The sequence below is a fragment of the Zea mays genome, chromosome 10 (genome assembly GCF_902167145.1).
Source record: "Zea mays cultivar B73 chromosome 10, Zm-B73-REFERENCE-NAM-5.0, whole genome shotgun sequence".
NCBI classification, from domain to species: Eukaryota; Viridiplantae; Streptophyta; class Magnoliopsida; order Poales; family Poaceae; genus Zea; species Zea mays.
This window is the reverse complement of record NC_050105.1, coordinates 4088658-4099975: the sequence shown is the minus strand read 5'-3', so window position 1 is coordinate 4099975 and position 11318 is coordinate 4088658. Positions and strand designations below refer to the sequence as shown.

At 48.0% G+C, this 11318-nt stretch overlaps 1 protein-coding gene across 4 annotated transcripts; it reads left to right on the top strand.

The window, feature by feature from the left end:
• The first annotated feature begins 544 nt into the window (after positions 1-544).
• On the top strand, positions 545-7531 carry LOC100193544 (uncharacterized). Of its 4 annotated transcripts, none has more exons than XR_002749352.2 (4): positions 549-2305; positions 2422-3356; positions 5515-5662; positions 7015-7531. XR_002749352.2 is itself a non-coding variant. In XM_008663193.3 (3 exons), the coding sequence occupies exons 1-3, from the start codon at positions 977-979 to the stop codon at positions 7184-7186; spliced, it is 2448 nt and encodes an 815-aa protein (XP_008661415.1). In that variant the 5' UTR covers positions 545-976; the 3' UTR covers positions 7187-7531. The 4 variants fall into 4 exon arrangements, 2 of the variants coding, with proteins under 2 accessions (XP_008661415.1, NP_001345757.1); XR_002749351.2 differs by having other exon boundaries at positions 569-2317; XM_008663193.3 differs by lacking the exon at positions 5515-5662 and having other exon boundaries at positions 545-2317.
• Positions 7532-11318: the final 3787 nt, after the last annotated feature.

The following is an 11318-nucleotide window of genomic DNA, read 5'->3' as shown; positions in this document are numbered from 1 at the left end:
ATACTGATGGCCATTCCATACGCGTATACGAAATTTTATGCTAATCTTATATTATCAAACATATTATTATAAATAAGAATAAAATTATTTATAAATTGTTTTATGCATTGTTTGTTCATTTAAAAAGAGGGTCCGTATAAGTATATATATATATGAATTTATATTTATTATTAAAAAGATATATTTATCTCTTTAAATCAAAGAAAAAAACTAAAAAATTGATATCCAAATAGTTATTCGTTTGAATGCACTAGAATTAATAAACACTAGTTGCTAAAATTACTCGGAGATATCAAACAGTTCAGTTGTTGTAGCCAGAGACATCCGATCATCTTTAACTAAGATCCACTCATTAGTTTATTAGTTAGTTTATTAGTTGGTTCAATACAACTAAAATCAGATGATAGCCATTGCAATTTTTCACCAACAGTTTTTTAGTAACTCTGGCGCATTCAAGTATACCCTTACTGGTGAAGCGCATTATTTTTTAAAAAAATCTGAAAGGTTTTCCGTTTAGACACAAACGGAAGCCAAAAAGCGGATGAAGCGTTATCTGGTTTCTCACCGACTCACCCTGCAGATTTTGTTCGTCTCCCTCTCCTTTGCCTTGCCCACCGAGAAAGAAGAGAGAGAGAGAGAAAATTCAAGCAGGCAACCCAAAAAGAAGAGGAAAGGATTGGAAAAGCTAGGGTTTTCGCCATGGCCGTCGCCCACCTCGAACTCCCCTCCCTCGAATCCACCCATCCCACGCTCTCCTAGCTCCCGCATCTCGCATCTCCACAAAAAGCCGCCGCCTTCGATTCCCCTCCCCGCTGCCTCGCCCCCATTCGAGGGTTTCCCCTCCCCCCCCCCCTAAATCGAAACGCAGCATTACCGACCGAGCAAGCAACCCCCGCCACCCGTCTTCAAGGGTCCGAGCCGAGCGACGGCGCTGGCGATCCAGCAGGGCGTGAGGGCGGCGGAGGGCGGATAATCAATGTGTACGCTGTGCGCCGTGCAGCGCTGGTCGCGGCGCGTCGCCACCATGCTCCCGTGGCTCGTCGTCCCGCTCATCGTCATCTGGGCCGCCACCCAGCTGCTCCTCCCGGCCGCCTACCGCTTCGAGGTCACCTCCCCGCGCCTCGCCTGCGTCTCCGTCCTCCTCCTCACCCTCTTCTGGTACGAGATCCTCCTCCCGCGCCTCTCCCTCTGGCGCGCCCGCCGCTCTGCGCGCCTCCGCGAGGAGCGCCGCGCCCACGCCCTCGAGCTGCACAAGCTCCGCAAGACCGCAACGCGGCGCTGCCGCAACTGCAGCAACCCGTACAGGGACCAGAACCCTGGCGGTGGTAAGTTCATGTGCTCTTACTGCGGTCATGTCTCCAAGCGCCCCGTGCTTGACCTCAATTCAGCCGGGAAGGCCCCCACCGGATGGCCTTGTGCTCAGGATTGTGGATATTGGCTCGACTTGCGCTGCTCCTCCGGCAATAACAGCTCCTTCTTGGGATTCTCCTGGCGCTTGCTTTCGTCCTTTTGCTCGACAGCAATGAGGTGGTTATTGAGGAATATATTCAGACTTACGTCCTCAGGAGATGGTGAGGGCTTGAGCATAGATGGTAAAAGGTTGGCAAAGAGAGGGGAGAATGGAGGAAAAACCGAGGAGAGCAAGACCGAGAAGGCGAGAAGGAAGGCGGAGGAGAAGAGACTGGCAAGGCTGGAGAGAGAAATGCTGGAGGAAGAGGAAAGGAAGCAGCGAGAGGAGATGGCTAAGCTAGTGGAGGAACGCAGGAAGCTGAGGGATGAAAAAGCAGAGGCCGAGGAGCGGTCAAAAAGTGCTACACCTGTCGGGGAGAAGGATGCTAAGAGGGAGGCAGAGAAGCGGCGCCAGGAGAGGAAGAAGAAAGAGGACAAGGGGTCAAGCAAGAGCAATTCAGATTGTGAGGACATTGATAGGAGATTGGTCCGAGAAGGCGATAGGAAGAGAGACTTTGACAGAAAGAGTGACTTGGATAGGCGTGAGGGTTACAAGCCTCATTACTTTGATTCTAACAATCACAGTAATAAAACAGGTGAGAGCAGATCGAAATACTTTGGCCGTATGACAGGTGGTTTTTTATCTTCTTCAAGAGGGTTTGGCAGCAGTTCATTCTTTGGCAGAAGTGCTCAGGCCCCTGCCCCTCAAGTTAGCAAGGTTAGTAGACCTGTAGTTCCTGCAACTGACCAGGGTAATACAGTCAAAAGAGATGTCCCTCATGCAGCCACACAAGCTACAGGCAAATCTGCTACAGCTGGAGAAACTAGAAATGCATGGACTAATTTTAATCGACCTGTGAGTAACAAGGTCATTGCTATTTTAGTGTAAATTCATGTTATTCAAACCAATTGTATTAGCTATTTTATTCACCTGAATTTCCATCTCAAATCTTCCAATTATGCTATATGCAGGTTAGTCCAAATGTGCATCCATACCCTACTGGCCTTAAAAAGTCATGGCATCAGTTATTTAGTCGTTCAGCATCAGTGTCTCCTTGTCCTGACGTTACAACTTCAGCTCATGATATGGTTCGGAAGGCAGAACCAAATGGAGCTCAAATATACAATGCTCATACATTTCTCTCTCAGTATCCGCCTCTGGACTACAAGCCAAGTTCAAGCCAGTCTATGCAATTTCCAGGTTTTCCACCGCTTAATGGAGCACCTCCCAGTAACCCACTACCTCATTTTCCTGCTGGACATATGCCTTTCTATGATGATGCAGAATCAACACTACTTGAAGAACCAGAGCAATTTGAGGACCCATGCTATGATCCAGATGCAATTGCATTACTTGGGCCAGTTTCAGAATCTCTAGATAACTTCCCGTTGGACTTAGATTGTGGGTTTTTCTCGAGTGATGTTGCTAAAGAGTCACATGGGAGGCCTTCACCAATTGAGTCTCCTCTCTCAAGATCTCGTACGGTTGAAGAAAAGCCTATCGAGCCCCCACACTCCTCAGTTGCAAGAGGCCCTGGTGGTTCCATTCTACCCGAGTCTAGCAGTGAACAAGGCACATGGCAAATGTGGAGCACACCATTGGTTCAGGAAAGTTTAGGTCTGCAAGGTCCTCAGAGCCAGTGGCTTCGACAAAACACAAATCAATTCAACCATAGTGCCAACCTTTTCAGCAGCGGAGGCGGAGCAATAAGTCCCCTTGGTACTGGTTTGAATGACAGTGATCCATGGCTGCAGAAAGCACCTTTCCAGCAATTGCCACCTGATACACCAAGCCTGTTCCTTTCACATGAAATGCCAGGAAAATTACACAATGACTTGGTTTTTGGGTCTCCAAACAAATCAGCCCGTGAACGCCCATTTGGACCGCCTGGTTATTTGTGGCCCAAGTAAGTACTTTCTGACATCCTTTTTCTTTTCAGAAAATTTTCTGCCACAAAGGTTTTCATCACTTCCGAGCATGGTATACTGTTAACTTGGGCTAGAAATTTGGTATAATAACCCCATTAGAGAATGGTGTTGTTCTTCCTCCAGAATCCAGATGCATTGCTTGTTTCATGCTGTCATTCAAGTCTTCCAGTTCCAGTTCACTGCTTAGCTCCATGTATTGATAGTTTTTTATGATAATCATTCAATGTTGCTCGCATGAATTTGTATATAAATAGTTACACACATCTGTGAAACCTCCATGTCTAATCATGGGTATTACTTGTTTCAAACAAGGAATTTATGTATAGAAATGAGTGACCATTGAAAAGCAAAGTGCATTATCGTATTGTAACTGAGTGTTTAACTGATACTCATATTATTGAACACATGTGAATGTGTGACACTGGGTGTGTTTGGATGATCCTTTCTTCTTTGAAAATTTAAAGGTATTATGCTCTTTATTCTCCAATCATTAGGTGGAAGTTTACCATGAATTTTGTTTGAGAAGTACATGCAATTCAGGTTCTTCTAGGTTTTAGCATATGTTTCATGAATCAGTCAAATCAATTTTGGTATTTGAAGTTGCTACTAAAAAGTGTCTGACTATATGCTCGGTGCTACCATCCTGCTTGTGCACTTAATTGCCGTGTAGTCTACCCAAGCATCTTCTTATCCATGATTAGTCTCTAGATGCTATCCCGCTGCTGAACACTTAAACTGAAGCTTTTTAGAACACTTAAACTGTAGATATTTGTTTATGGCATTTCTCACCTTCGTGGATTGTTTTTCCTTGATGTATGTTATTAACGATTCTACACTGCAGATGAATTGACAAACTGCCATCATGAATAATTATCTAGCTAGGATTGCGTCTGAGATGGTTGCATAATTTGGTCCACTTTGTCGTGATTGTTGAACATAAACATAATCACACTAAATATAGTCAGCCAAGATTTTGTAACATTGACATTGTTGACAATTGTGTTGACTACAGGTTTGTTTCAGGCCTGCTAGAAATTTTGTGCTAAGCAATTTCTTTTTTTTGTGAATGTAATTCCGAGGCACATTCAGGCCTGGTGCAGTAATGAAAGCTATCTCACTGAGTCACCAGGTCATGGGTTTGAAGAAACCTCTCCGCATTTGCGGAGGGAAATCTTGCCTCGATTTATCCTTTCCTTGGACCATACCCATGTGGTAGCCTCCGGCACTGGGCCTGTTCTTTTTTATTCACTGCTCAAATGCTTAGTCTAAATTGATTAGTAAGAATGGTACATAAACCAAAGACAAATGTGTAATTGTGATAATGAACTCTTGTATAGTTAGTTAATGTTCTGCCTCTGGTCATGATGATGTGTTCATCTGAATTTATATGTAGCTGTAATGTTCAATGGGCCTGCTTGGATTCCCTAGGAGGCTAGGGCTAGTTATTAGTCCACGAGTTGCTAGAACTAACAGTTAGGTGACTAAAGTTTAGTCTTGTGCTGTTAGAATACATGGACTAGTAGCTATTATTCCACTTGCTTTGCTTTGCCAACTAGTTAGCTAGTTGTTAGTTGGGGTGTGGACTACTAGTCCATTTGTTTGGATGACTTGAGACTAAACTTTAGGTGATTCAACATGAGTCCTGGTATCCAATCATTCTAATGGTCTTGTCAAGATTTGTTTTTGGATAGTGACATTTGTTTTTCAATGGCTTAGGGTACTGAAGTAGTGAAGTGTTGGATTTAAATCTTTGCATTTACGGTGAGAAGCAGACTGAATGCATTATTTAATGATAGGACGCAGCCTGTGATATCATAGCCTTCTATATGCATATCTTTTGTTGGATGTGTTAGTTTAGTGTATTTTAATGTTGTAGGCTGTTTCTCTTTGAAAAAAATAGAGGCTAGAATTAAGTTGTCAACAATTAGATCTCGCTGCAGGCGAAGCTGTTCTGTTGCAGACAATTTGTTTAGTTATGTATTAGTTAATGGCAAGTGTTTTAGTTTAAATTTTATGTCTATAGTAAGATTGGGATGGTCTTGTGTGATTGTGGCCATGAAGACATGATAAATTGATAATGTGAGCTTTAGATGGACTGAAACTCAGCTGACTCCAAGTTCACTGTGGATTATGCAGTGCCACAATCCTTGAACATATGGTCTTATTTATGGGGAACTGCTGTTCCATATTTTGCCAAGGTTCAATGTTCTTGTAAAAAAGGATGGAACCGGTGCTGGCGGCTCCCACATGAGTGGGGGGGGGGTCTGGTGAAGGAATAAGCGAGGCAAGCCTTATCCCTGCATTTTTGTAGAATGACTGCGCTGAACCCAGGACCTTTGGCTCAGTGGGAAAGCTTCTCACCACTGTGCCAGGCCTGTCCTTTGTAGATATAGAAAATATTCACTAGTGATGGTTGGTGACTGCATCATGTTTGACCTTGTTGTCAATGAGGAGGATTATAGGGTGTTGGCTCAACCTGTTGCTTCATTAGGTATGCAGTGGAGAACTTTCTTCAAAGGTGGTAATTGTTAGCTTGTTTATTAGTTATTTTCTTGTTTGCATGAGTGTGGCAGTCCCCTTTGATGCTTAAAGATGTAAAAGTACCGTAGCTCAAGAACATGTGGCCCAGTCCATGCATCATGGAATTTTAGTCTAGTTAGGACTTAGGAACTTAGGATACAACTAGATTCCAGGGAGGATATGAGACAAGGCCCTATATGATATGGTGTGTTCAATCTTATCCTATGTCCATGACTGCAGGAGGTACATGCACTTGCGCAAGTGGGCTGCTACCCACGTAAAAATGTGGCTGAGAGGAACATTAAAAAACTGATGTTAAGTTTGCTCAGCATGGCCCGTTCATTCTAGTCTTATTTGGAATTCTAGTTCCTAGAGACCATGCTGCATGCAGGACCGAGGCACCTCAGCCTATCAGCAGGCTGCAAAGTGGATAGATGGACGGTAATTTGCTAGAACTAGTTAAACACATGGTCCATGGCCATCTTATCTGTGAAGTTTCAAGTCTCATTTTGCATGTTTTGTGTAAGATAGCTTGGTTGCTTGTTTGAGTGTAGGCTCAGTCTATTGGTGTTTGAATTTTCTTGTTTCGTGTTTATGCCTTGACTTGCACCCGAGAGCCTGTTAGCTTGAACCTTGAAGTTGAGTAGATATGGCCTGCATGGAATTCTGTGTGCCTGATATCTTTACCTGTTACCATGTGTGTTGTGCCCTTTGAGTGTTATCTGTTATGGTTGGCTATTGTGCAATTCCACTAGACCTTGGAAGGTGGAAAACCATGAAAATCAATTAATGAGAGGAGACTTTTCTGAAGGGAAGAGAGTATTTGAACATATGTAGATTTTCCTTCTGTTCTGTCTTTCTGTGATAAGACTTCATGAGAACCATAAACTATCGATATCTTATACCTGAACTGACGTGTATATATATATATATATTCTCTTTTTTTTTACCATTGTTCGTCCTCCTTTGGAACAAAGGATTATTTCCCGAATACTGTGTTTTTTACTGTGAAATTCCTGTACCATTCCTGTGAAATTCCTGCATTCCAAAGGAACACTTAGTTGGTGAAAGCGAAAACACCGGAGCTCATGACTGTTGGGATTATGGTTTATGCAGGGAGGAACTGGCGCTGAATGGAGCTCAGGACGGTGGCGGTGGGCATATCCTGTCGCCGTCTGGTGGCGCACGAGTTGGCGGCGGCGTTGGCTTATTTTCTTCAGCAAGTCCAGATGTACAGTCACTGTGGTCATTCCATGAAACATTCAATGAAAAAGAGAGCATAGAATGAACAAACTTTTATAATAGAAGGAAGGGAAAAAGTGTGGAGCCAAGGCTTCCTTGCCTCCTCTCTCTTGTAGGGTTTTACCGTCTTTACCGAGGTGATAAGCTGGACTGTGTTCCTTAATGATGCAAAAAAAGAAGAAGATATGGGGTCATTTTGTTTCCTAGCACTCACCCTCACCTGTTAACATGCGTCGATGCACTGCATTAGGCCTTGTTTCACCTGATGTCATTTTTTACCCCGGTTCCGCATTGTTTTTGTCGCGCACAGGTGATCCATCCGTCCACGGCTGTAGTTATCAACTGTGTTTCTGGGACGATTTTGGTTTTATATATCACCCGCTAACGTTCATTTTGTATGTTATCATGTTGGTTTGTTTCTGTGATACTTGTCTTGAGAGTGGTAGTGGAGAGAGGCAAACGAGATATGTGGATGCTGTCAATCGGCCAGTACTGATTGCGATTGGAGCTAGATCGGTCAGTATCCACCGGCTATTAGCTATAGTAATGCTCGTCGTCACATGTCATGTTTTGATTGGTTCACACTATTTTAAACTTTAGAAGTTCAAAAAACATAGTAGAATTTAGCCTATAAATAGAGGAGGTATTTAGGTTCATTCACGCCCTCACTTTTTTCAACTTCACCAAACCACCCTCACTTTTCAACTTCACCAAACCACTGTTGGTAGATCTTTCTTGAGATTATCAAAGACAAATTACTTGATATGCTACATCAAACTATGATAGATGTGGCTATGAAGCTTGTCTTCTAGTCTTCAACGAGAGGGAGACAAATGACGCAACAGTGGAGCTTCACCAATCAGGATCATGAAGTCGTTCACGATCGACTGATATAAGACTACTCCAATATCCATGCTTCTACCCTCCACTTTACTTTTGCCAAATGTACTGCATATGAAGAAATCTGTTTCTTCAAATCTTAGAGAGGTCAGCTGAGCATCTCTTATTTTACCCTTAGATTCAATACACTCAACCGCATCGACCCCCCCCCCCCCCCCCCATAAAAAATGCACCACTGCTCTCAGTAGGCTCGCCAAAGGTAGCATGACTAACTCAATTGAAGATTATATTAAAATGAGGAAAAGCTCGACCTTAAAGTGCCTTCAATATTTCTATTAGGGGTGCCATTTCATGTTCTGGTGAGGAGTGTAGTCCATGTCCCATTGTTAAAGACCTTATGCGACTTTTAGCTAAGAAGAGGGAGAGTTTTCTGGTACGACGGAGAGTATAAATTATATGCATTAGAAATAGAGAAAAATATCCCGTTGGATAGAAATGACAATTCTAAGAGGCTACATTGGATTGTCGACCATCATGCTCGAGGCGGTTGCCTCCTATTTTTTATGGATTTGTATACTTGTTTTGAGATAGTAGGGTCGAACAATGACGTTAACATTGTCGGCGTTTCGAGACCGGGGGGTCCCTAAGCCGACGAGTGAATGTCGCCGCGTGCCCCAGCCCAGATGGGTCGAGCGCGTGGGCGAGCGCGAAGGGGGGAAGTGAGGTGGCCGGAGATGCGCGTGAGAGAGGTGGAAATCCTGCGGCCTTCGTGTTCGTCCCGCGCCCAGGTTGGGTGCGCTTGCAGTAGGGGGTTACAAGCGTCCACGCGGGAGAGGGAAGCGAGCGGCCCCAAGAGAGCGCCTGTCCCGTCCTCGTCCCCGCGCGGCCAACCCTCTCTAAGAGGGCCCTGGTCCTTCCTTTTATAGGCGTAAGGAGAGGATCCAGGTGTACAATGGGGGTGTAGCAGAGTGCTACATGTCTAGCGGGGGAGAGCTAGCGCCCTAAGTACATGCCGATGTGGCAGCCGGAGAGATCTTGGCACCCAGCTGGTGTGATGTCGTGGCCGTCAGAGGAGCGACGGAGCCTGGCGGAGGGACAACTGTCGGAGCGGTTGAGTCCTTGCTGACGTCCTCCTGCTTCCGTAAGAGAGCTGAGAGCCGCCGTCGTCACAGGGCATGCGGGGCGCCATCATTGCCTATCTGGCGGAGCTAGCCAGATGGGACACCGGTCTTGTTCTCTGCGGCCCGAGTCAGCTCGGGGTAGGGTGATGATGGCACTTCCTGTTGACGTGGCTGGCCCGCGCCCTAGGCTGGGCGATGTGGAGGCTCCTCCGAAGCCGAGGTCGAGTCTGTCTTCCAGGGCCGAGGCCGAGTCCGAGCCCCTGGGTCGGGCGAGGCGGAGGTCGTTCGACAGAGGCCAGGGAGGAGTCCGAGCCCTGGGGTCGGGCGGAGCGGAGTTTATCGTCTTCTGGGGCTGAGCCTGAATCCGAGCCCTAGGGTCGGGCGGAGCGGAGTTCGCCGTCTTCCGGGACTTAGCCCGAGTCCGAGCCCTGGGTCGGTCGGAGCGGAGTTCGCCGTCTTCCGGGACTTAGCCTGAATCCGAGCCCTGGGGTCGGGCGGAGCGGAGTTCGCCGTCTTCCGGGACCTAGCCCGAGTCCGAGCCCTGGGTCGGGCGGAGCTTCCTATGGTGCCTTTGGCAGGGCCTGACTGCCTGTCAGTCTCACTCTGTCAAGTGGTACTGCAGTCGGAGTGGCGCAGGCGGCGCTGTCCTTCTGTCAGGCCGGTCAGTGGAGCGTGCGAAGTGACGGCGGTCACTTCGGCTCTGCCGGGGGGCGTGCGTCAGGATAAAGGTGTCAGGCCACCTTTGCGTTAAATGCTCCTGCGATTCGGTCGGTCGGTGCAGCGATTTAGTCAGGGTTGCTTCTTAGCGAAGGCAGGGCCTCGGGCGAGCCGGAGATGTGTCCGCCGTTGGAGGGGGGCCTCGGGCGAGACGGAAATCCTCCGGGGTCGGCTGCCCTTGTCCAAGGCTAGGCTCGGGCGAGGCATGATCGAGTCGCTCGAATGGACTGATCCCTGACTTAATCGCACCCATCAGGCCTTTGCAGCTTTATGCTGATGGGGGTTACCAGCTGAAAATTAGGAGTTTTGAGGGTACCCCTAATTATGGTCCCCGACAGTAGCCCCCGAGCCTCGAAGGGAGTGTTAGCACTCGCTTGGAGGCTTTCGTCGCACTTTTTTGCAAGGGGACCAGCCTTTCTCGGTTGCATTTTGTTCCGGTGGGTGCGCGCGAGCGCACCCGCCGGGTGTAGCCCCCGAGGCCTCGGAGGAGTGGTTTCACTCCTCCGAGGTCTTAATGCCTTGCGTAATGCTTCGGCTGATCTGGTTGTTCCCTCATGCGAACTGGCCGTAGCCCGGGTGTACGGTCGGGGCCCAAGTTCTCGGGCTGGTATGTTGACGCTGTCAACGGTTCGGCCGGAGCCGGGTTTGCGAGAGCAGCCCCCGAGCCTCCGCACAGGGCGAGAGGGCGATCAGGGACAGACTCGGCTTTTTTACATACGCCCCTGCGTCGCCTTTCCGCAAGGAGGAGGGGGGAAAGCGCCATGTTACCCTTGATGGGCGCCGAACATGGTGTCTCCGGTGAGCTGCAAGCGGGTAATCCGAGTGGACGTCCGTGCCCCGTTCGTTAGGGGTCGGCTAGGGGCCCAGAGGCACGCCCAAAAGTACCTACGGGTGATCTGCCGGACCCGGTCCCCTGGCGACGGGGTCCGAGGGCTCGATGCCTCCCTCTGATGGGATTCCGTTACAAGATCGCTCCCGCTGGTCTCGGAAATGTCGTAGGGTACCTCGGGAGCGCAGCCCGAGCCTTGGTTATGTATCGAACGTACCCCTGGTCATCCCTCGCTCGGCGTCTGAGGCAACTGTGAACCCTTCGGGGGCCAGCCTTCGAACCCCTGATCAGTAATGGGCGCAGAGCCCGAGTAGCCTGAGGCGGCCGTGGAACCCTTCGGGGGGCCGGCCTTCGAACCTCTGACCAGTAGTGGGTGTAGGGCCCACGCGATCTGAGGCGGCTGTTGAAACCCTTCGGGGGCCAGCCTTCGAACCTCTGATCAGTAAAAAGGCTCGGAGCCTGGTTCCTTCACGGGGAAGGATCCTTTTCTGGGTATCCCCCTTTCCCGGTCCCTGTTGCAAGAGATAGAGAAAGAGGAAAAAAGGAAAAGGAAAAGGAAAAGGATACGAAATCGAACGACGTGGCGTACCTTTTTTGGCGCGGTTATTACGGTGAAGGCGAAGCGTCGCCCGCTTCTCCTGCCAGAAGCGCCGCCTGTCCCGCCGCGGAGT

Coding starts and splice junctions, on each gene's coding strand:
- LOC100193544 (XM_008663193.3), top strand. CDS start 977: ATGTGTACGCTGTGCGCCGTGCAGCGCTGGTCGCGGCGCGTCGCCACC. Junction 2,318..2,421: donor ATCGACCTGTGAGTAACAAG/GTCATTGCTATT, acceptor TGCTATATGCAG/GTTAGTCCAAATGTGCATCC. Junction 3,357..7,014: donor CCTGGTTATTTGTGGCCCAA/GTAAGTACTTTC, acceptor TGGTTTATGCAG/GGAGGAACTGGCGCTGAATG.